Source organism: Pinus tabuliformis, chromosome 5_2 (genome assembly GCF_031772625.1).
Source record: "Pinus tabuliformis cultivar Carrire ecotype Pingquan chromosome 5_2, CPIR1, whole genome shotgun sequence".
NCBI lineage: Eukaryota > Viridiplantae > Streptophyta > Pinopsida > Pinales > Pinaceae > Pinus > Pinus tabuliformis.
Genome location: NC_142306.1, coordinates 978,043,103 through 978,067,675, shown reverse-complemented (window position 1 = coordinate 978,067,675; position 24,573 = coordinate 978,043,103). Strand labels below are relative to the sequence as shown.

Genomic DNA, 24,573 nt, shown 5'->3' with positions numbered 1-24,573 from the left:
ACTTTAGTGAGCCTAATGGTTAAGAACATGTGTTTCCTCCTAAGAGGTCATATATTTAAAACTAGAGGGGGTAGAGTATGTACACCGATGTATAATCTAGCAGTTAAGCCACTACATTGCGGGGGGGGGGGTGGGGGGTGTGGTCCTGTTATCACTCCAGGAAACTCTCTGAGGTTGTAAATCAGAGATGCATATAATTTTCAATATTTTTCTCTGAACTATGGAAATGAAAGATGGTTTGGATCAAGTCGGATAACCATTCCAGCTCTATTCACACTCAAGACATGCATGAACACCCCCAACAACACAAGGCTTTAGACTGCTAATGCTCAATAGTTTGTATATTAATGGATAGATGGAGAACACTGACTATGCCGGCAGATAGCATACATGGACCTATATGAATGGCTAGCTACAGGCAGTAAAAGAACTCACTGACTATACTGGCAGATGCACATATAATCACACATATAAATGGCTAGCCATAGGCAGCAAAGAAGCTTGCAAATATAGTATATCAAAGTAGAGATAAGATGACAATTATCTGGCCTTAAACACACAGAAAACCTGAACAAACTGTTCAAGTGCAAGCATAGAACAGAAGAGAAATGGACATTAAACATGTAGCAGCAAAAGAAGCTTGTATTACTAAAGGCTGCAGATGAGAAGCTTGAGAAAACAGGGGAGGAATAATCTCCAAAAGTTGAACCCTTGTTACATTTAGTTTTCTGCCTTTTATAGGCCCTTTACAATGCTCCTGAGCTCTCTAGAAGGCTCGGAGTCTTAGACTTGTCTGATCTGTCCCATAACCGTTTGATTCCCTCAATAGGCAGGCATGGCTTGGAGGTTTTCCTTTTCTGACAGAGGAATAACCATATTCAGATGCTTAGGGCGGCCTGTTGTGGTGCCTAGGAGCTCTCTCGTGCCAAAGATGTCTCACAATCATGTTTGTTAGGATGACTGCTGCGCTGGCAGGACTGTTAGTGCTCCATGATTTCATTTGATTTGGGTTGTGGTGCGCAGCGGTCCTTCTCCTTCCCTTTCCGGGCTCTATTTGCCGGCCGCTGTCTCTCTGCCGAATCCTTCTTCTGGTAAGTAATATGGCTGCACGACTCCTTTAAGAATGGCTTGCCGCCTGAACCTGCAATGGAGTGGCCGCCGTTCCTATGAAATCCCTGCACCGGTCCCTTTCGGACTTCAAAAGGTTCATACATGCATATTGTCTCTATCGGGTCCGCCTTTCGGGTCGCAATGCATATGATAGCCGGCCAATCCCTCTGTTTATTTATATTTGAAAATACATAAGAAATGCTGCAAAACATGAGAAATTCACCTTTGGCGGACATAAAAATATATATATTTTACTTCCCGGACCCCATCGGGTCTGGGCTTCATCGCTATCGGTGCTCGCCCAAGCTTCCTTTATATTTCTTAATATTTCCTTATACACAGAAAATGCGCCCAAAACCATTGAAAATGGCCTAAGCGCGGATTTGAAATATTATAAGAAATGATCCATAAAATATCGGGTCCGGCTTATCGGGTCGGAAGCATATCATATGTGAAGGCCTCGCTGCGGACCCGATAATCTATCAAAAGGAGTTAATACGCCGTCGGGTCTGGCCCATCGGCGAACACAAAACATAAAAGCCCCGATTTCTTTGATATTGCCGATATTGCTCCGGACCCGATAATCTATTAAAAAGAATTCATACCGCCATCGGGTCCGGCCCATCGGCGAACGCTCATATATGCAAAAGGCCATGCTCCATTGCAACTCGCCGATGCGATATCGGCGATCGCTCGTCGGTGAATAATAAAGCCCCTTTGGTAAGTCCTCCATTGCGATACGCCGATAGCGATATCGGCGATCGCTCATCGGCGATGTATCATGTCGCTGCCACTGCCTCCCCCGACTTGCGATATGCCGACGCGATCTGGACCGCAGATCGGCCAGATCCAACGGCTGAGATGAAAGCGGACCCTTAAGCCTGTAGTTTGATTTTTACATGGTTTTTGGGGTATTTTCGCCTCCCGATAGTGTATTTCTGCCCTCCAAAGGGCTTTCCTCTTGCAATATTTTCAATCGGTGGAAGGCTTATAGCCAAAATTTGAGGATTTCAACAACATCAATGGTTCCTTTGGCATGATTATAAGTGTGTTTGCAGCCTTTGAGAGTGATTGAATCCATTTCTGATGCTTTTGCAAGCAAAGCTAACAGGTCCATTGTCCCACAAACAAGTGGGTGTCATACACGAATTTGGTTCATTTTTTTCACCTTAACCTTAAAATTAAGTTATTATAGTTTTTTAAAATTCGTATTCTCTATATTGGCTAGAAACTTCTAATTCACATTTAGCATTTCACGTCATCTTGTCGCTACTACACTATCACATTTTCTTTTGCTTCCTCCACTACAAACTAAAAATGATAGTTGAACATTTGAATTAGCTAATTCTCTATATTGTCAAGAAAGTTCTAATTCACATTTCACATTTCACATCCTCTTGTAGCTACTACACTATCACATTTTATTTTACTTCTTCCACTACATACCCATTTTTTAGCCTATTATCCAAACAATTTTCTTATTAGACTCAAAACTAGTGTTTGATATACAACATACCTGGCTTGAAGTTTTTCAATTTGTCTCTTTTGACTGTGCAAGGTTTCAATATGAAAGTAAAGTCAAAGTTTCTAAGATCTTCCTCAAGTTGCACCCTATTAATAATCAAGCAAATTGAGTTCTTATTATTAGTGATATAGTCCTCCCACCTTCTCAAAAGTATATGAATATCTATGGTCTCATGTAGTGGGCATCACCAAAGATTCCCATGGTTCATAACTGATAACACTACATAACATCTTAAATAGAAACTTAACCCTTCCCAAATTAATAGTCTAGTATAGACATCAATTTATTTGATTTCCAACATTTTGTTAGAATAGTAGTAGAACAAAAAGCCAAATAGAAAGCTAACCTTTTGCAATTTTGCATAGTTGGAACCAAAGGGATTTAAGGGGAGCAAACAAATTTCAAACCATCAAACTGAAAAAACGGTGTTGAACAAACCAAACCTATTAGACCACCAAGCTAGGCCATCTAAACTAGAGCCAAGGGAACCTAAGCCACATTGATTAGAGCCAACAATTTCCAAGCCATGTAAACCAAAGTCAATTGGACCTTAACTACATAAATAGTGCCAACATAAACCTAAGCCAAATGTTAAGTCACTTGGGCCCAACATAACCTAAGTCATGCAGACCAAAGCTAAGGATAAAGTTCCACAAGGGAAATCCTAGAGAAACAATCCAATTGAAAGTCCCACATCAAACCAATATAGAACAAAACCAAAAGCCATAGGTCTAGAAACCACTGAAAGGATGCAAACTTGAAACTTATATTGAAATTCATTATCCCACTTATAAAAAATGCAACATTTGAAGCAATTGATGAACCTATTCCCACATTAATATTGATATGACAATATTATTAATGTGTTTAAAGGATTTGACTATTATTTTATAATATTATTAAAAAAAAAATCAAAGGGAAAATACAGTAATTTTATTTCCTTCAAAATGATACAAAATTACGTTTCGTATATATGCAAATGTGTGTATTATGATATAAGCCCAAAGGAAAAATCGCTACCTTACATATCGTTATAAAGATATTGTTATTCTCCTATGTGATTGTGCTTTGTCATATTACATCATGATTTCAAAAGCTATAAAGTTTACTTCACCATAAATCCAGTTCTCAAAATATTATATGCATTAAATTCAAATAACAACTTGAAATAAACAAGGAGAAAAATAGAGATTGATTTGAAGTAGCTGAGCTGGTATGAGATCTTCATTATATACTCGTAAAAAGAGGATTCCCTTTGTTCTCTTACCTTCCAAAGGTCCTTCCTTTTATTCTCTCGTATCTTCCAAAGGTTCTAACCCAATGTTAGTCCTTTGGACAGTCTGTTAGCATAAACATTCCTCTCCCTATAAATATGAAAGATAAAATATTGTCAAAAGAAGATTTTAGCTACATAATCTCATCCAATATAGGAACAAGTAAAATGTTTTTGCATTGTTGAGCTCGAGTAAACCAATTGACTACTAACAAAAAGTCTCCAAAAGTTTGTAATTTTTCAAAAACTTTCTCTAAGGCAAAACCAACAAGTATTTGCAAGTTAAAAGTTCGGTGTAATTGTTTGTTACTCTTCTGAAACCCATTCTAATTTGAAGGAGTGTTTCTTAGAAATGTAAGTATAACACCTCTCTAAGCTAGTTTTCCTCTTGAGATGCCGTGTCAAAATATGCCCACATAATCGATTTATAATATTATTAAAATGTTAGGTTAATATTAATATTACAATATAAATTTATTATAATAATAATAATAGTAGTAGTAGTTGTTGTTACATTAATACGAAAATGATATGGCAAAAGTTCTTTATAATTTTTCTGGCATCAATGTTTCGAACCCTCTACTGGTGATGAACCCAATAGAGGGTTAGAAACATTGACCCTAGAAAAGTAAAGAGATTTTATAAATCATTATGAATAACAGAAGATTGAATTCAAAAATGAAAATGATATATTTTAAGCATAAATTGTGATAATTAATCTATATTTTAAGCAGAATTAAAATAAAGAATTAAACCTATGACCTCTCAATAGCAAAGGTGCTTTAATGATGGGGACTAGACCAATTGAGCGAACATGTGCGGCTCTTGTTATCTTATATTATTATAATTATAGTGTAATATACTGTCATAATTATAACTATGAATATATTGGTTTTTTGTTTGCTAGGTAATGTGAGTCCATGAGCCCTGATGATTGTCACACATAACATGCGGCTGAGTAACAGTAACCTAGCCATCAAAGTCACTCAGGGATGGCACATGGCCTAGGCCACACAAACCCTTACCATGGTTAGATTTTTGGCCACGAAATTTTGAACAAGTAACTTCAATATGGCGACTATAAATATATTATTATTTTCTTCACGTGCAATTTTTTTATGAGCGGACATTATTTAATTATTTTGTATAGTTATTTAATTTTTAGATTTTAAATTTTTTTATTTAATTTGCATTTTTATAACAAAGAGACAAGATTACACATCATATTAGAATGTAAAATAAGCCTCTCCACTCAAAAATAAATATATTATAGTTATTGAAAAGTGCCATCCCAAACCATATTCAGTCCAACTACTTCAAACAAAATCAATAATATATTTTGAAAATTAAAATCAAAATATTATTTCCCTATAAAACCAAATTTCAACTCAAAACATATACAAATTCTATGTAAAATTAGAAGTTGTTAAAATTAAAATAATAATTTTAATGTACTGAAGTGCCCACGTTAAGCCAAAAGGTGCGTGAGGGACAGCCAGGATTAGCGCACATAGAAAGAGGTTCATGGGAGCAAACTCATGCTTTTGCCTAGTTAACCTTACAAGTTACAAATATCATTGCTATGAGTAGTTCGCGGATGGTTTCGTATCGTGTCATCCATCGGAAAGTATTTAAACAGACGACCGCCCACGATACCAAACATACAAAACCACTACCGCGGGCCTCTTGGTTTTGCTATCCTTTGACCACTCTTCAACTAAAACCATCGACCCTTTTCTTATGTGTTCCACTTCATGAAACCTATAAAGTCACACACCACGCCACAAATTGATATCAGCAAATGTTTCAGAGAAGAATTTGCAAATCTCTCCCAATTCCCTAGATATTTTGGAGCGATTATATAGCTAGCAAGGATATAGGAAAGAAAAGGCGACAGCCCAAAAGTTTTTTGATTTTGTTCCGAAAAATCGATTTATCAGAGATGAATACGAACATTATGGACGTGAACTCAGAATGGCCTGCCAACAATGACGTGGGGTGTCCACCCTGCAAGAAATCAGTGGCCTGTCCATTGCCGAGCGAACAGGCGGGAGTAGGTCCACTGCCTTCTTCCTCGACACTGGGGCGCCACCTTGCGCGGAGGCTTGTTGAGGTTGGGGTCACTGACGTTTTCTCTGTTCCTGGGGACTTCAATCTCACCTTGCTGGACCATCTGCTGGCGGAGCCCGGCCTCAATCTCATTGGCTGCTGCAACCAGCTCAACGCTGGCTACGCTGCCGATGGGTATGCACGATCCAGAGGTGTCGGGGCTTGCGTCGCTACTTTCACAGTCGGGGGGCTCAGCATCATCAATGCGATCGCGGGGGCTTACAGTGAGAATCTGCCCGTCATCTGTATCGTCGGGGGGGCTAATTCTAACGACTATGGAACCAACCGCATTCTGCATCATACCATTGGGTTGCCTGACTTCAGCCAGGAGTACCGTTGCTTCCAGACGGTCACATGCGCTCAGGTCTCTGAAATTCCGTAGAATGTGATGTTATACTGGTATTGGATGAATGCTGGTTTCCTTCCTTTGAGTAGATCTAGGGGTGTTAAAATTTAAAAATTTCGCAGGTTATTGTGAATCACTTGGATGATGCCCAGGAGCTCATAGACTATGCAATTTCCACAGCGCTTATGGAGAGTAAGCCTGTGTATATCAGCATCAGCTGTAATCTTGCTGCCGTTCAACATCCCACTTTCAGCCGGCAACCTGTTCCATATTCTCTAACACCCAGGTAACAAATTCTTGGAATTTCATTAATGTGTGCTGTTCTTTGAACCTAATCTTATTTTGCTTATTTTTAATCTTTTTTTTCCAAATTGTCACAGGATTTCCAGATCTTTAATTAATCCTAATCTTGTTTGACATGGTTTCCTTTGGAGCACATCAATTGTAGGCTAATTTTGTATGACATTGTTTCCTCTGGGCTGCATCAATTGTAGGCTAAGTAATCCCAAAAGTTTGCAAGCTGCAGTGGACATGACGGTTGAATTCCTAAATGCAGCAGTGAAGCCAGTGTTGGTAGGCGGTCCAAAGATGAGGGCTGCTAAGGCGAAAACTGCATTTGTGGAATTAGCAGATGCATCAGGTTATCCCGTGGCTGTAATGCCCTCTGCTAAGGGGCAGGTTCCAGAGACTCATCCTCATTTCATAGGGACTTACTGGGGTGCAATAAGTACTTCATTCTGTGCTGAAATAGTTGAGTCAGCAGATGCATATTTATTTGCAGGACCGATTCTCAATGACTATAGCTCAGTGGGATATTCATTGCTATTGAAAAAGGAGAAAGCTATAATGGTGGAACCGAACAGGGTGACTGTGGGAAATGGGCCTACTTTTGGTTGTGTGTTGATGAGAGATTTCTTACAAGCCCTTGCAAAGAAAGTGAAGCGCAACCCAACATGCTTGGAAAATTACCGGCGTATTTTTGTACCTGAAGGTGTTCCCTTGAAAAGTGCACCAAATGAGCCCTTAAGGGTCAATGTGCTATTCAAACACATTCAGGTAAGGCCTCAAAGACTCTAACCAGATTCTGAAGTAAACTCAGTCGGACATTTGTCTTTTAGTTGGCGTTATTCTTATAAGGCACATTTGCAGTGAGATTATTGATGATATTCACTGATATAGAATGGTTGGTTGCAGGGCATGCTCACAAATGAAACTGCTGTAATTGCTGAAACTGGTGACTCTTGGTTCAATTGCCAGAAGCTTAAATTGCCAGAAAAGTGTGGGTAAGTCAGATATAATTTCTCTGTAAAGGACCATTCGTAATTTGGTAATCTGCTTGTTGACAAGAGGTGGAAACGTATTGGTTGTCGAGTATTATTTTTTTGGAATGATTTTTTCATTTATGGTTGTAAGGTTTTGTCTATAAAGAAAAATTACATTTCATTTTTTTAGCAAAATATGAATCGCGTAATGAAAACTTTCAGGGTGTGTTTAGGAGATGAGTGTTCTTTGATGAGCGACCTACTCCGGTGGTGCTCTGTTCTTGGATATTTGCAAATTTTTGGTTCCCTGCGCTGAACGTGTGTTTTACAGGTATGAGTTTCAAATGCAGTATGGATCAATTGGCTGGTCTGTAGGAGCAACACTGGGATATGCTCAAGCTACGCCAGAAAAACGTGTAATTGCATGCATTGGTGATGGAAGCTTCCAGGCGCAGAGGAAGGATTTTTATTTTAAATTCTGAAATATTGTTTTAATTAGCAACAATGAACGAGTACCAGTGTCTAAGCTTCGGAATATTGAATTCCATTGAACTATCTGTTTTGTCCAAAATTTAGTGAGTAACTGAGCTTTTTAAATTTATTCTTCCTTATTTCAACAGGTCACAGCCCAGGATGTTTCTACCATGATCCGAAATGGGCAGAATCCTATCATTTTTCTGATTAATAATGGAGGATACACTATAGAGGTCGAAATTCATGATGGACCATACAATGTCATAAAGAATTGGAACCACACCGGTATTGTGATGGCCATTCATAACGGTGAAGGGAAATGCTGGACTGCGAAGGTATTTTTTTTCTCTATATTCATACCATGGCCAACCGTTTTACAAGGGCTTCTTGTTTCTTTTGTGATATGTCAATATTTGTGCATTAGGTATTGTTTTACTGTGATTACTCGTCTATTTTGCCAAGCTTGTTGATGCCCGCTTCCTAATCAATTCCTCTTGAGGCCCACCTCCCAACCAATTCCTACTGGGGACTTCTGTTTTAATTGGTTAGAACTTGGTGGACATAATAATTAAGAACATGTGTTTCTTTCTTAAATCCAGAAATAGCAGGGTATCTACCTCTCCATAAACACGAGCAGTCAAATCACTAGATGGAAGGGTTATCTCTGGAAGTATCTGATGGACTGTTGAAGTTACAAACCATCTGTCAGCTGAGGGACAACTGTATTTCTTGTTAGTAACCTTTGTAGTTCTTACTTTCACTAGCCGTTTGTGTTGCTGAGCCAATTGTGGGACTACTGAAACAAGAAAATAACATATACCTCTGGAAAATTAGAATGATCTGAATCTGCTGGTTTCTTTTGTTTACTCTTATCATGGTCCTACATGATTTTTAGATTTCATATCATGCCAGAGCCTCTGAAAATGTGGACTTCAGGCTGATTATCTCAAACATGATCTTTATCTGTTCGTTTCTTTTTTTTATTCTTATCATGGGATTTTCTCTTCTTGTCAGCTCTGCATGGTTTGGTGCAATCTTTAGAAAATGTAGGATACCCAATCAATTATGTTTTGCTGAATTTTCTAAAACATGATCTTAGTCTGCTGGTTCCTCTTGTTGGTTCTTATTAATCTGCTTCGTGTCATTTAACAGTACTACTTTTTTCTGTGCAGGTTAAGACAGAAGAAGAGGTTGTAGAGGCTATTAAAACTTCCCTAGGGCCCAAAAAGGATTGCTTATGTTTCATTGAAGTCATTGTACACAAAGATGATACCAGCAAAGAGTTGCTTGAGTGGGGGTCCAGGGTTTCGTCAGCAAACAGCAGGCCACCAAATCCTCAGTAGGGGGGCTTTGACAAGAAGAGCAATTAGAAACACTTTTCGCATCTCATGTTTGAGATGTCATTGTTTTTGTGGTCATCCTCTAGGATCATATGTTGTAATGATCCTATATATATGAATTTTGATCAAAGGTTGAGCTGTGGCCCTCCATTTAGGCACACAGGATACTGCTACTTTTTGTGCTTGGTTAGCATGTTTAGTGTCATACTTTGCAAGAGCAGTCGGAGCCATTTTTTGCAATATGAATAAAATAGCAAGTTTTTCTGGTTATGGTTTTTAGATCTAGAACATCCTTGGTATCCATCTTTTCGTTACATAGTCGGTGGATATATATTAAACTGATCTAATCAAACATCTGTTACTCTCTTGCAGACCTTTTGTATCCAATTAAACATCCGTCACAGTGGTTTTGTAACAAACTTTGTTAAGGAATGTGGATGTTTAATATTGGTTGGCCTATATAACAAATATAAGCAAACCTGTTACTCTGTTACTGTGGTTTTGTATCAAACTTGATATCAAGGAATGGGGGTGTTCAATGTTGGTTTTTTTGTGGTCTAGTGGTATGCCAATGGGAGTCCACAATGATAGACCGGGTTTGATTCCCACTACCTTGCTTGTAGGCTGCCGAGGGGATTCATACATGCTCTTGGGTGGGTCCTGTTAAGATTAAAAGATTGATGATGTTCAATGATATGGGTTAGAAAATATATTTTTCAAAGCGAGAGGAATGCATCTTTTCAACAGGATCAGAGAGAGAGAAACAACCTTAATGGAGGCTTAGGGATCATAGCATAAATAGTTTTGGAAGGGTGGAAGTCACAAAAGATGTGATATTTTTATAGAAAGCAGAGAGGTTTGGAGAGATAACTTTGGAGGCAGATACTTTGATGGCAGTCACAAAAGATGTGATATTTTCACATAAAGCAGAGAGGTTTGGAGAGATAACTTTGGAGGCAGATATAACAAGAGGGGAAATTGAAGAAACGAATGAAGAAAACAAAATAATATGAGGGGAAATTGAAGAAATGAATGAAGAAAACAAAATGATATGATGTCAAGGAGGGAAACAAAAATGAAAGGACGAGTAAAAAGCCTAGTTAGTAAGTAAATTTAATTATTTTATTATGGATATTTCCATGGTCAAAAAAGTATTGTTAACGAAGAGGTATGGAGAACTGTGTGCTGTGTTCATAGATTTGGTCAATGTTTGTAGTGAATCTTTCACCTATCTCTAAAGAGTTGAAGCGTAACTGAAGATGTGAAGAGTGATTATAAACTATTAAATAAATAATTGAATAAAATTGATTTAAATAATATATTAAAAGGGAATTGAATAATTTTATCTTATTTTAAATTATTTGAAGATATCAATTCAAGGAAAAATATAAAAATATAAATATACTTAGAATTTTAAAATTTTATTTTAAAACATGAAAGTAAATTAATGGGCAAAAATTGGTCAAAATAATTATAATGACTAAACGTATTTAGAGGATACCCTATTGTTTTAATTTTGTTAAAAATAATTTTGGATTAATTAATAATATTATAATAATTAAAAATTAAATTATTAAAAAGATCACAGTGGTTGAAACGGTCCTAAGGTACTTGTCAATTAAATTTGATGTTGTAGTAGTAGTTATTGAAAAAGCCAGGGATTTGGCATTGTTGTCAATTAATGGATTGATGGGATCACTTCTATCCCATGAGGCAAGGATACAGAGAAATATGGATTCCTCCATAGAAACTACTTTTAAAAGCTAGATTTCTATCTTAAGAGGCAAAGGTTGAGGCAAAAATAGATTGAGAGTCAGAGGTCGAAGCAGAAGAAATGGTGGTCAAAGAGACGACAAAGAAGAGTAAGAAAAAGAGAATGGAGGCAACAATAGGAGCTTCAACAATCAAAGAGTCAGTAAATCAAAGGTGAGATGTTATTATTGCAATAAATTCAAAGATTATGCACGTGATTGTAGGAACATGATAGTTAATTAAGGAAATGAGAGAGCAAATGTAACTACAAAAAATAGTGACTTCATGTTCCTAGCTTGTAATACCATGCATGAACCCATTAATAATGTTTGGTTATTAGACAATGGTTGCAATACCCACATGACTAGCAACAAGAATCTAGTTGCAAAATTTGGATGAGTTGGTCAAGACAAGAGGTAAAGTAGAGAATTATCAAGACTGTGGTTGTAGAACGCTTTTTTGCAGGACCAATATTCCCCTCAAAGAGAAAGCTATAAGGTAAGGAAGTATTGGTTGCATTCGCAAGTATCTCAACATTTGGAATCTCATACTTACTGCATTAGTGCTAGTGTTTGTGTAGTGAGGTGCTAATGAAATGAAGGAGTGGTCAACATACTGACCAAGCAGGGTGAGTTAGTCAACTTCAAAGGTATACTATGTTCCTAGTCTAAAACATAATTAAGTGTTGGTCAATTAATGCAAAAATAATACAAAGTTATTTTTAAGAGACATGAAAAACCTTCGAGCAAGAAGTTGATAGTGAAGGTCCAAATGATGAGGAACAAATTGTTCCCTCTAATCATGAATTATAAAAATCAAACCATTTCTTTTAAGGTTGCAAGTGTTGATTATGGGATATGACACTTTTATTTTGGGTATTTACATTTTTCTGGTTTGAGATTGTTGTACAGAAAGGGATGGTTAGAGGATTACCTCCCATCCAAGATCCCTTTAGTACATGTGAATTTTATATACTGGGAAAGAAACACCATGAAAGTTTTCAAATGGAGTCACAACAGAGCAAAGAAACCACTAGATTTGGTTTATATAGACTTTTGTCGACCCATGTAGACAATTGATTGGTGGAAGTTATTATCCCCTCACATTTATTGATGATTTCAATAGAAAGATGTGCATTTATTTTTTGAAACAAAAGTATGAGACTTTTGAAAATTTCAAAGAAATTAAATCCATAGTAGAGAATCAGAGTGTTTGTCAAATCAAAGTATTGAGATCAAATAGTGGTGTAGAATATGATTCGAAGGCATTTCATGCTTATGAAAAACATGTAATCAAAAGACAATTCATAACTAGATATACACCGCAACATAATGATGTAGCAAGGAGAGAACAAAATGATTATGGACATGGCAAGGAGCATGCTAAAAGTAAGAAATTTGTCAAATGAGTACTGGGTAGAAGCAATTGCATGAGTTGTTTATGTGATAAACATATCTCACACAAAAAGCATGATGACAAAGTTTTGAAAGAAGCATGGTTAGGTGTGCCTTGAAGTGTATCTCATAGTATAGTGTTTGGATGCATAGTATATGCGCATGTACCTAAAGATAAAAGATGCAACTTAGATGATAAAAGTGAAAAGTGTATATTTATTAGGTATAGTGAGCATTCAAAAGCATATAAATTATATAACCTTGTCACCAAAAAGACTATAATCAACATAGATGTTGTGTTCAAAGAACAAGAGTCATAGAATGACAGTGCAGAGAAAAGTATTTATGCAACAATATCTCTCATGGAAGAAGAAAATATAGCAGAAAATGAGCAACAAGGATCATAGGAAATGACACCAATGAGAGACATGGCAACAAGGAATCCATGATATTTTGGATCATCAAGCAAATTAGAAGATCGAAATACTCTCAGCTATTAGTCAGGTAATGAATCAAGTAATGGTAAGAGAAAAAGGAGAAGTTTGTAGGATGTTTATGTTGAATTTCCACAACCCTGGTGCTAGGATATAATCTTAAAATCTCTTATGCTACCAAACCAAGAATATCAACAAAGCTACTTTACACAATGAAATATAAACAACAATAAATCACATATGCACAAATATAGACAACTTTTTACAAAATATTGTACAAATATGTACAACAACCCAATCTTTGTTATATTAAACCAACTGAGTAATACAACTGTTTAGGGATCCTGCATAAGGGATAATGGCCCTCAATTATCCACAAGTACAAGAATACAAGATACAATGATAATCTCACTACTCTAGTGCACAATCACATCCTCTATGTTGTATCACATCTTGTCGGTGCTTTGGTTCTGTTCTTCTCTCTAATTGCCCCTTAGTCCCTCAAGAAATAGGACATAAAGAATCTAGGAGGGTTGGAACCTATCACTGTTGCAAGTCACTTCTGCTATAATGAACATGGGTTGATCCAATATGCTCTTCTAAGTTGGCCAACATCTGAGCTCCAATCTTCCAATCTAATAGCTTCTTTCGTCCATCAAAGAGCTACACATTAGGCTCCAACCTTCACCCAGTCACGCAATAGTCAACGTTCTTCTTGTTTGTTGCTCTAGGTCTACTTTTGGAAACCAACACGTTTCCCTCCTGTTAGTCCTTACAATCTCCTAGGCTGAAAAGGAAATCGAGAAGGGTAACCTCAAACCACTTTAACTCAGTAGCTAGCAATACTGAGCATGATAGGGATCTCTCTAAGTCTCTTATTAGTGATATGACTTTAAATAAATGAATGTGTATTTTTTTTGTTTGTTTGTGAAAATTTGGTTTTTATGATTCGCTGAACTTAGGGTTTGGAGCCACAAGTAGGTCTAGGCTGTGGGAATGCAGGAGAAAACATAAGAAGGAGCTAGATATTAGAAGCCATGGTGTAATTTGAGTATTTGTCAGTGTAGTATAGAGGATATAGTGTGGAAGAAACTAATGAGCATAAATACACATGATGTCATTAGCTTAGGAAGACAAAACACATAACTATGAAAACCAGATAACAGAGCTTGAAAAACAAGAATTTTGAGTATTTTATCACAAGGCATTCATGGAAAGAAGAGATATAATGTAGATAAAGATGTTTATACCATGAGAAAACAAAAAGAATGAAGTACAAGCATCATGAACTCACTGGGGTAGAGTTCCTTGAAAATTGTTGCACCCCGTCTTTGTATTAGCTGAAAGATGATTACATACAAGCCTCCTTCACAAAATTTTCAACCCTAGCTTGAAGAATTATTGACATGAGATGATATTGGAAAAGCAAAATATGGAGGATGATGGTGTACTTACTTGTTCCTTAGCTTAGAAGTTGGTAAAATCAAACTTACAAGTGAAAATTTGAAGTTTAGGAGAGTTTTGGTGAATTTCAGGGCATTTTGTTCTGTGCGCAGCGCCAAAGCACAACACAATGCTTCTACGCGCAACCCCTGCCTCCTAAGTGCATTGTAGTGTTTCTACATGCAATGCCTGCAATTTTTTGCTAATTTCTCCTAGGAAAATGACTTTTTTGCTTTTTTGGGCGAGAGAGCTTAATGATAAAGAGTGAATAGGATATGAATGAAGGAGTTATGGGGCTTTTGAGTTTATATAGGGCAAGTTTCCTCACTTTTTAAAAAAGAAATGGGACCCACCCTCCTTTAGAAATTGATTTTCACTTTATGAAAACAAAATTACCTTTACCATTGCAAACCTGAGATGTCCTTTGCTTTCCTAAGTGCTAGAGCTTCTTTTTTTGGAACCTTTGATAACATGAGAGTATGAGGAGTGTGTAAATCAAGATCAACTCTCAAAAGTTGCTTTGTCATGTTTTACTCACTGCTAGTTTTATTCATGAAAATGATGGACCTTGGAAACCCTAGTGACCTAATGGATGACCTGAGACCTAAATGGAATGATGATGATGACTAACCCATTTTTATTGTGATACCTTCATAAAGTGTGATAGGCACCTAGCATGAGTGAATTTCCACACAATGACTTCATCTTTAGACTGACCAAACAATGACTAAATTTGCTCTGTAAACCTAGTATCAGGAAAAATTGATTTTGAAAGCCTGGAAAAACATGGTAAAAGCATATTTGATCCAGGTGACAGGCTAACAAGACTAACACTAACACCTCCAACAATCCAATGATGCGCAATCCAATCAATGTATAATTTTCTCCTAGATTAGGCTTCTAACTACCAAGTCAATCCTAGTCCACTTGCATTCCACAGGGTGCAATATGATCCTCCTAGCAACAAATTCAACACGAAATCATCCACATGCATGTACTCATGAGTTGATGCACCTGTGGTAAAATATCAATCTGGTTAGGGTATCATTACAATCCATGTCAACCCTCTCTAACCTGCCCTACAGTCATCTTTTCCTTTGCGAATTGCCTTCTTTTGCTTGCTGCTTCCCACACTACTTGTTTCCTTGCCTCTTTACTAGGCAATAGGCCTTACGTCCCCCTCCAACAATCTTAGAACATGCCTGTGGTGCCTCTGTTGTTCCACAGAGCTTGCGGCCCTCCAAAAACAAGGAGAAAACACATTGAAAAGTGCACCTCACTGCCCATAATTCACTCAACTAACCTCTGCTGCACCTCAACCTTCTCCAACCCACAAAATGGACCTCAAAACTACCCTTGTGCTCCTCAACCTTCTCCTTTTTATCTTTCAATGACCACATGAGATGATCTCTCTATGAAATGTTGCTCTTGGATGCTACAAATGAGCCTCAATCACCTCATATGTATATACAAAATGAGGGCTTCAACGAATTCTTGCCAACTGTCAATAAGTCCTAAAGCCAGACCAGCTTGTACAAAACATGATAGTGAAGAACAAAAATTATTATCTCATGATCTAGAGCTCCAATTTGAGTGATTCTTACTGCGTTGGATTTGGCTCAACATCCTCTATCACCTCAAATTGTCCCATGCTCAAATGTCTCATAGTTTTTTCCCAACTCCTTTGGGTACAAAACCCGAACCTTGGGTTCCAAGCCCTCCATGTCCTATTGTGGTGCTTCGACCTCCAAACCTCAAACCCTAGGGCTTGGAGTACCTCCCAAGTTATAAAAAATCAACAATTTATGATTATGTAGATATGAGTTTGAATTTTTCATTATTGTCATTTCAAATCTCATCATTTGAGGAAGCTATCAAAGATGAGAATTGGGTGAAAGCTATGGATGAAGCAATATAATCTATAGAGAAAATTGATACTTGGGATTTGGTTGAGTTACCTAAAGATAAAAATATCATTGATGTGAAATTGGTCTACAAGACGAAGTTGAATGAAAAATTAGAGATTGATAAATCTAAATCAAGGCTTGTAGCAAAAGGGTTCTTGCAACAATCAAGAATAGACTTTGGAGAAAATTCTGCTCCAGTAGACAAGTTGGATAATGTACGAGAAATCTTAGTAATAGCAAATCAGAAGAAGTGGAAATTGTATCAAATGGATGTGAAATCAACATTCTTGAATGTAATTCTAGAAGAGGAATTCTATGTGTAGCAATCTATAGGTTATGAAGTTGAAGGTCATGAATACCAAGTCTACAGATTGAAGAAAGTGCTCTATGGACTCAAACAAGCTCCAAAAGCTTGTTATAGTAGAATTGAAAGTCATATGATCATGAATGGATTTAGCAGAAACAACATTGAACTAACCTTGTGCACAAAGGTGAATCAACATGGTCATTGTCTATTTGTATGTAGATGATATTATTTATACTAGTGATATTGAGCTAGATTAGTTTTTTGGTGGTCTAGTGGTATGCCAGTGGGATTCCACAATGATAAACTGGGTTTGGTTCCCACTACCTTGCTTGTAGACTGTCGAGGGGTTTCATACATGATTGGATGGGTCTTGTTAACATAAAAAGATTGATGATTTTCAATGACATGGGTTATAAAATACCTTTTTACAAAGTGAGAGGAATGCATATTTTCAACAAGATCAGAGAAACAACAATAATTGAGGCTTAGTGATCATAGCATGAATAGTTTTGGAAGGGTGGCACTATCACAAAAGATATGATATTTTTATATAAAGTAGAGAGATTTGGAGAGAACTCTAGAATCATAAATAACAAAAAGGGAAATTGAATAAATGAATGAAGAAAACAAAATAATATGATGTCAAGGAGGGTAGCAAAAATGAAAGGATGAGTAAATAAGGAAATCATAGTTAGTAACCAAATTTAATTATTTTAGTATGGATATTTTCAATTGTCAATAAATTGTTGTTAATGAAGATGTTTGGAGAACTTTGTGTTGCATTCATGGATTTGCCCAATGTTTTTGGTGAACCCTTCACCCATTTTTAGGGACTTGAAGCTTAACTAATGATGTGAAGAATGCTAGGCCCTAAGAAATAGAGGATGGTGTTAAAATATAACCATTAGAGGAGGTAAAAATATAACTACTAAGGAAGGTAAGAATAATGAATCTGATAATTAAAATTTACTTTTATGAAAGTCTATCAGGAAAAAAGGCTATAAATTATTAAATAAAAAATTGAATAAAATTGACTTAAATAATATATCAAAAGAGAATTGAATAATTTTATTTTATTTTATTTTAAACTATCTGAAGAGGTCAATTCAAGGAGGAATATAAAAATATTAAAAGATACAATCAAATAATTTTATTTTAAATCAAAATAAAATAATTATAATGACTAAACCTATTTAGAAGATAAAATATGATTTTAATTTTATTAAGAATAATTTTGTATTAAAGAATATTATTATAATAAGTAAATTTTTAATTATTATAATAATATCAATTAATCCAAAATTCTTCTTAAAAAAATAAATAATATGTTATCCTCTAAATAATAGTCATTATAATTATTTTGGATTTTAGCAATGAGCTATCAAGGTATGGCCCAAGTGAATATTATTAAGTTCAAGGTATGGCCCAAGTGAATATTATTAAGTTGCGGAATACTAGGAAAGCATTCGAAAGTTTGCAAATGAAAGAAACAAAGAATATCGATTCATTTATGAATAGAGTTTTGACCATTGTAAACGAGTTAAAGATATGTGGTGATGACATTAATAGCATAGTGGTTGAAAAGGTCCTGAGATCTTTGTCTATAATATTTTATGTTGTAATAACAACTTTTGAAAAAGCCAAAGATCTGGCATTGTCGTCAGTTGATGAATTGTTGAGGCAAGGCTAGATAGAAATAAGGATTCCTCCATAGAAATGGTCGAGACAGAAGAAATGGTGGTCAGAGAGATGGCAAAAGAGAGCAAGAACAAGAGAATGGAAGCAACAACGAGAGCTTCAACAATCAAAAAGTTAATAAATCAAAGGTGAAATGTGATTATTTCAATAAATTCGGTCACTATGCACATGATTGTAGGAAGAGGAAAGCAAAGAGAAAATGTAACTATAGAAAATAGTGGTTCCATGTTACCATGCATGAACCCCCTGATAATGTTTTATTAATGGACATGTAACTATAGAAAATAGTGGTTCCATGTTACCTAAACACAAAAATATCATTGGTGTGAAATGGGTCTATAAGATGAAGCTAAATGAAAAAGGAGAGATTGATAAATTTAAAGCAAGGCTTGTAGTGAAAGGTTTCTTGCAGCAACCAAGAATAGACTTTGGATAAAATTTTGCTCCAATAGCCAAGTTGGACACTGTACGAGCAATATTAGTAATAACAACTCAAAAGAAGTGGAAAGTGTATCAGATGGATGTGAAATCAGTTTCTTGAATGACATTCTATAAGAGGAAATTTATTTGCAACAACCTCCACGTTATGAAGTTGAATGTCATGAAGACAAAGTTTACAGATTGAAGAAAGTGCTCTATGAACTCAAACAAGCTTGAAGAGCCCAATGTAGCAAAATTGAAAGTTATATCATCATGAATAGATTTAGCATAAACAACATTGAACCAACCTTGTACACAAAGGTAAATCAACATGGTCAAATATTAATTTCCTATTTGTATATAGATGATATGATTTATACTAGTGACCTTGAACTAGATTGGTTTAAAGTAGCAATGAAGAAAGAATTTGAAATGACAAATCTTGATCTTATGAAATATTTTCTTGGCATAGAATTTGAGCAATAAAAGAAAAATATTTTTATTTGTCAAAATAAATAAGAAAATGAATTATTAAAAATATTCAGAATAGAAAGTTGTAAACTTGCTTCTACGCCAGTAGCGATACGTACAAAGTTAAGTTTACAACTCTATATTTATGGAGTCACCAAATGACTCACTTTAGAAGGTTGCAAAAGGATTTTGAGATACATAACAAGAGAAGGTTGGAAAAAGGATCAACAACGATCTATTGTTCAAACACCTCAACCATTGCACTATCAAAGCATAATGTGTTCCATCAAAAGAGAAAACATATAGATACAAGATATCATTTTATAAGAGAACTTGTGAGCAATGGAGAAGTTTATTTAGAGCCTTGTAAATCAAGTGATCAATTGGCTGATATATTCACTAAGCCATTAGAAAAATATGTATTTGAGTTTCATAGAGGAAACTTAGGAGTTGTAAGTATAGTTGAGACTTAGACCAACAGACATGTTTAAGTTATGATGAGTCATGTCTTAGTTTAGTGGTCATAATTAAGGGATGGTGTTAACAATAGGAAATTACTCCCACATGCAGAGTCTAAGTTAATTTGAGTTAACCTTAGTTAGTTTGAGTCCAGTGTAGATTTATAAAATTCAAGTTAGTGTGAGTTTGCATGAAGTAGTTAGTCTGAGTGAGCTTCAGTTAAGTCGCTAGTTAGCTAGAATAAATAAATCATATTGGGTTCAATTGTAATCAACAAAGTTTTTTTGTTTAATAGAGAAGATCAACAACTCATGTTTTCTTGTGTGAAAATTTTTCTCTCCTCCTCTTCCTTTCCCTCCTCTTTATGAGCCTTGGGCATCAATGGGGTGGTTGGCACCCCTCCTGCGACCCCACCATTCCATTGATCTTCCACCCCCATCAGGAAACAATAATACATTTAGTTAGATATATATCGGCTTCACATTTTTCTAACATATTTTATAAACAAATTTAACTTAATTTTTTAATGTGATATGAATAAAATTGATTTTATATATATAAGCCCTAAGGGCTATCTTAATTGGTCGAGTTCCCATTGCTAAAGTACCTTGATAATGGGAGGTCACTAGGTCAATTCTCATAGACACTCTCAAGGTTAGGTTTTACTAATGAGTCAGCGGGATGTGATCCCTTCGAGTGGATCTGCTCAGATTTTTTTGCGGAAGTAGTGGCCACCGATCTTTCGTGTCTTTGAACCACAAGTATTACTCACTTAAGAGTTCACAAGGCATGAAGCTAATACAATAATATTCATAGCTATGAAGCCATTACAACAATGCGTATCATGTCATTAGAGGGCATTTCAACCTAGGTGCGGAAGATAAGAAATACCATGGTTTCTTTTAAACAAGAAGATATGTATATTAATCGAAAGTTCTAGTTACAAGGCCAATCCATTCACAAATTCCATCCATAATAAAGATCCATTTTTTTCCAAAATGACAAAAGTAGACTGAAGACATATCCTCCATAGTGTTGATTTTTGTAGCTTGGGAAGTACTCCAAACCTTCAGGATCAAGGCTTTGGAGGAAGGAACTCCACAAGTGGCATTGTGGGCTTGAAACCCAAGCTTGCTATTTTTCACCCAAAGTTGTTGGACAAAAACCAGGACGTTATTTTGGAATGTGATGGATGGAGATGATAGAGGACGTTGAGATTAATCCAACGCAATGAAAATCATCGAGTCTATAGGTCTACAAGTGAAGATATTAATTTTTATGTGTTATAGGGGAAAGGAGGGACATGAAGGCAAGTCAACCTTGTGTTAGAGGTGCCCTTTGGAGGGTTGATCGATCCCCACATGAAACATATAAATAGAGACCTCATGAGTCCTCATTGTGACATCCTAAGTGCATCTTCCGTCACGGATTACCTCTACGTTTGAAGTGAAGATCTAAGGAAAGATAAAGGAGACCATAACTGAGTTTTGAGAAGGAATTTCTCTGTGTTTTGGTGTGGATTCCTCTATGGAGAAGGCCGCAACTCTGAGGCATCTAGGAAGGTCCTTAAGGGAAGACTTGTGGGTAGATTTTGGTGTGTCTCCCTTGTACACCAGGCTGCAGTAATAGAGGTAAGTTTGGATGTGATTTATGGAGGTGTTATGGCGTGTTTTGGCGTTTTTTTAGGGCCACAGGTGATGGATGTTACAACAATGAGTTGGAGGGCTAGTTGGATGAGTCGAGAGGCCTAAGAGTACTCTCCTAACTCAGTTGCAGTCAACAAGGGAAGGCTACAGTCAGAACAGAGGTCATCTCCATGTGTTTGAGGGTTGGTTTGTTTGTTTTTGGTACACGAGTGCTGTAGGATGTTGTGTGGAGGGTCCTCAAGCCCTCAGGACAAAATTTGATGTTGACTTTGGATAGGAAAGGGAGCATATCTTTGGGAGAGGACTAAACTATGTTTTGGAAGTGGTTTGGGGTTTCTATTGTGTGCCCTATCCAGACCTATGAATGCACAAATCCCAAGGGAAGGAGGCAAAAACAGTAAATTGCAGATGACTTCTTGATTGATGGAGGTATGTTAGTTGGATGACAGCCATCAATTAGGACATTTGGTGTACATCGTATGAAGAAATCACATCAGCAGTTGTGTGTGTGACATGTCAAGAGGAGAAACAGATGGTTGCAAGACAGTAGGGTCATCCTCTTGGGTTGATGAGACCTGCAGGTGAATGGGTGTCTAAGGAGGAGTTTGTTGGTATCCAAGAGGAGGTGTTTCCTAAAGTGTTGGATGCCCTAACTAGGAGAAGATGCCACAATGAGGATTGGACACTCATGGTCTATTGGAGGGCAACGTGAGAGTGGACCAAGTGTGGATGTGGATTGGGAACTTTTTGTTTGTTGGAGGACAGTGTGATAGTGCCCAAGTTGGAGCTCGATGTGAACCATCTTCATGGACATAGGTGGTTGATAGAGTGGCAATTGTTGAGCTCAAGGTTTGATGAGCCAAAGGATAATTTGAGCATCCATATACTTGTGTGTGGAGAAGGAATTCTATAGTAGATGATGGGTATTCCTCCTAGCCCGTGTTCATTGTGGGAGATGGGGATCTTGTAGTGATAGGCGACAACTGTTCGTGCCCTATGTTAGTCCTCATTGGAGCAGTGCAAAAAGACTATAGTGGGTTGAAGTCCCTGAGTAGCTAACGAGAAGAGGTGGGAAGATTGAGATTTTGTCAGACCAGGAGGTAACTCCTCAAATGTAATTCTCTTATTCATTCAGGTTGTTCATTATTATATACAAGAGGGAGTGATTGTTCAGTTTATCTCCCAATGACTCTCCATTCTATCTATTATTTATTTACACTAATTACAGTTGTTCACCCAATCCCTATGATTAGGTGTCAACATTCCCCCCACTTAATATGAAGGGATGTTGGTGAGTCAAAGCATCGTTCTAAATCTTTCAAGCTTTTCTCTTCCAAGCACTTTAGTGAAAATGTTTGCAATATTCTCATTAGTGGAACAATGGTGAAGATGGATTGTTTTGGCCTCAACATGATGTCAAATGAGATGATATTTTGTATTAATGTGCTTCGTTTAATCATGGAAATTTGGGTTCTTGGACAACTTTATTTCTAAGGTATTGTCAATCATGAGTGGAGTTAATTGTACTTGTTTTACTTGCAAATATTCCAGAATTTTCTTGAGCCACACAATTTCTTTTGTTACCTCAACTACTGCCACATATTTTGCCTCTACTGTGGAATCTGTTGGAACTGATTGTTTGCATGGTCTCTAGGAGACAACTCCTTATCCAAGACTCATAGCATAACCCGAAGTAGATACCCAAGTTTCTTTGTCTCCATTGTAATCTGAATCAGAGTATCTAATCAAGCTGAAATCACCCACCTGTGTATACTTGATTCCAAACTCTTGGGTTCCCTTCAAGTACTTTGGAACTCTTTTTGTAGTAGACAAATGTCCCTCATAGGGCTTTTTCATAAACCTGGAGAGGATTCCAACAAAAAACAAAGTGTATGGTCTGGTAGTAGTTAGGTAGTTGAGACTTCCTACAAGTTGTCTATACTTTGTTGCATCCTCAAATTGTTTTCCTTCAATGGATGTGAGCTTTGTATTCAGTCCTGCCAAACCTATTCAATAGATCTCCAATGTACTTATTTTGAGAAAGGAATATGGATTTCAGATGTTGAGTTACTTCAATACCAAGATAGTAATGAACATAGCCCAAATTAGTCATTTCAAAACCTTTCCTCAATTCCTTCTTTATGGATGCAATGTAGCTCTCATTGTTCCATGTCATCAAAATATCATCTACATATACCACAAGATATATAACTGTTTTTCCAACCTTCTTGACAAACAAAGTTGCATCATCAAGATCATAATGCTTGAAATTGAGTTTCAGAATATGCTCAGTTAGTTTTTCATACCAAGCTCGCGGTGCTTGTTTGAGGCCATACAAGGATTTCACAAGTTTGCATACTTTATGTTCATGTCCTTTTACAGCAAATCCTTCAGTCTGGGACATAAAAACATTATCTTTTAGATCTCATTCAAGAAATCAGTTTTTACATCCATTTGATGGACTTTACAACCATTCTGAGCTGCTAGAGAAAAGAGTGTCTGGATGGTAGCCTTTTTTGTTTTGGGGGCAAAAGTCTCCTCATAATCGACCCCTTCCTTCTGTGCAAAACCTTTTGCCACAAGCTTGGCTTTGTGCATGTCAAGTGAGCCACAAGCTTTATACTTGTTCTTGTAGACCCACTTCTAGCCAATTGGTTTGCTTCCCAATGGAGGATCAACTAGCTTCCAAGTGCCATTCTTTATCAAGGAATCATACTCCTTTTGCATTGCTTCTTTCCATTCATCATGAGAAGCAGCTTCTTTGAAGGAAGTTGGTTCAAAATATGTAGACAAAATCAATTCACAATCATAAGAAACATCCATATCAACAGGTGAATCAGAGTCATCTACATCACCTCCATTTTGCCGGGTTGAATTTCTAGTTCTTGTCTTTCCAACCTCATCAGGATGAACACATTCAAGTGTCTTTGTCAACAACTTTCGGGGACCTTTCTAAGATGGTCCAGGCTGCTCCATTGATTGAGTTGGGACTGAATCAAGATTGAGTCTCCCAATTCTATCAATCACATCACTCAAAGTATCATCTGTTGTTGGAGCTTCATGTGGGGGAGAGAGTGCTTCACAAGAAGATTGCATAGGTTGATCTAGTATAGGAATCCCCCCTTCAAGATGACGAATCTAATTATCAAATTCTTAAAATGATTTTGCATTTTCGAATCTATCCAAGCGATCAAGTTGCCACT

At 36.7% G+C, this 24,573-nt stretch overlaps 1 protein-coding gene across 1 annotated transcript; it reads left to right on the top strand.

The window, feature by feature from the left end:
* The first annotated feature begins 5,609 nt into the window (after positions 1–5,609).
* On the top strand, positions 5,610–9,709 carry LOC149162552 (pyruvate decarboxylase 2-like). The gene is made up of 7 exons (XM_089437311.1): positions 5,610–6,381; positions 6,486–6,649; positions 6,858–7,419; positions 7,558–7,646; positions 7,957–8,074; positions 8,246–8,434; positions 9,272–9,709. The coding sequence occupies exons 1-7, from the start codon at positions 5,851–5,853 to the stop codon at positions 9,440–9,442; spliced, it is 1,824 nt and encodes a 607-aa protein (XP_089293437.1). The 5' UTR covers positions 5,610–5,850; the 3' UTR covers positions 9,443–9,709.
* Positions 9,710–24,573: the final 14,864 nt, after the last annotated feature.

Excerpts from the sequence above, each read along its gene's own strand:
- LOC149162552 (XM_089437311.1), top strand. The coding sequence starts at position 5,851 with ATGAATACGAACATTATGGACGTGAACTCAGAATGGCCTGCCAACAAT. Across the intron at positions 7,647-7,956 it reads AAATTGCCAGAAAAGTGTGG|GTATGAGTTTCAAATGCAGT; the intron begins GTAAGTCAGATA and ends TGTGTTTTACAG. Across the intron at positions 8,075-8,245 it reads TTGGTGATGGAAGCTTCCAG|GTCACAGCCCAGGATGTTTC; the intron begins GCGCAGAGGAAG and ends TTATTTCAACAG.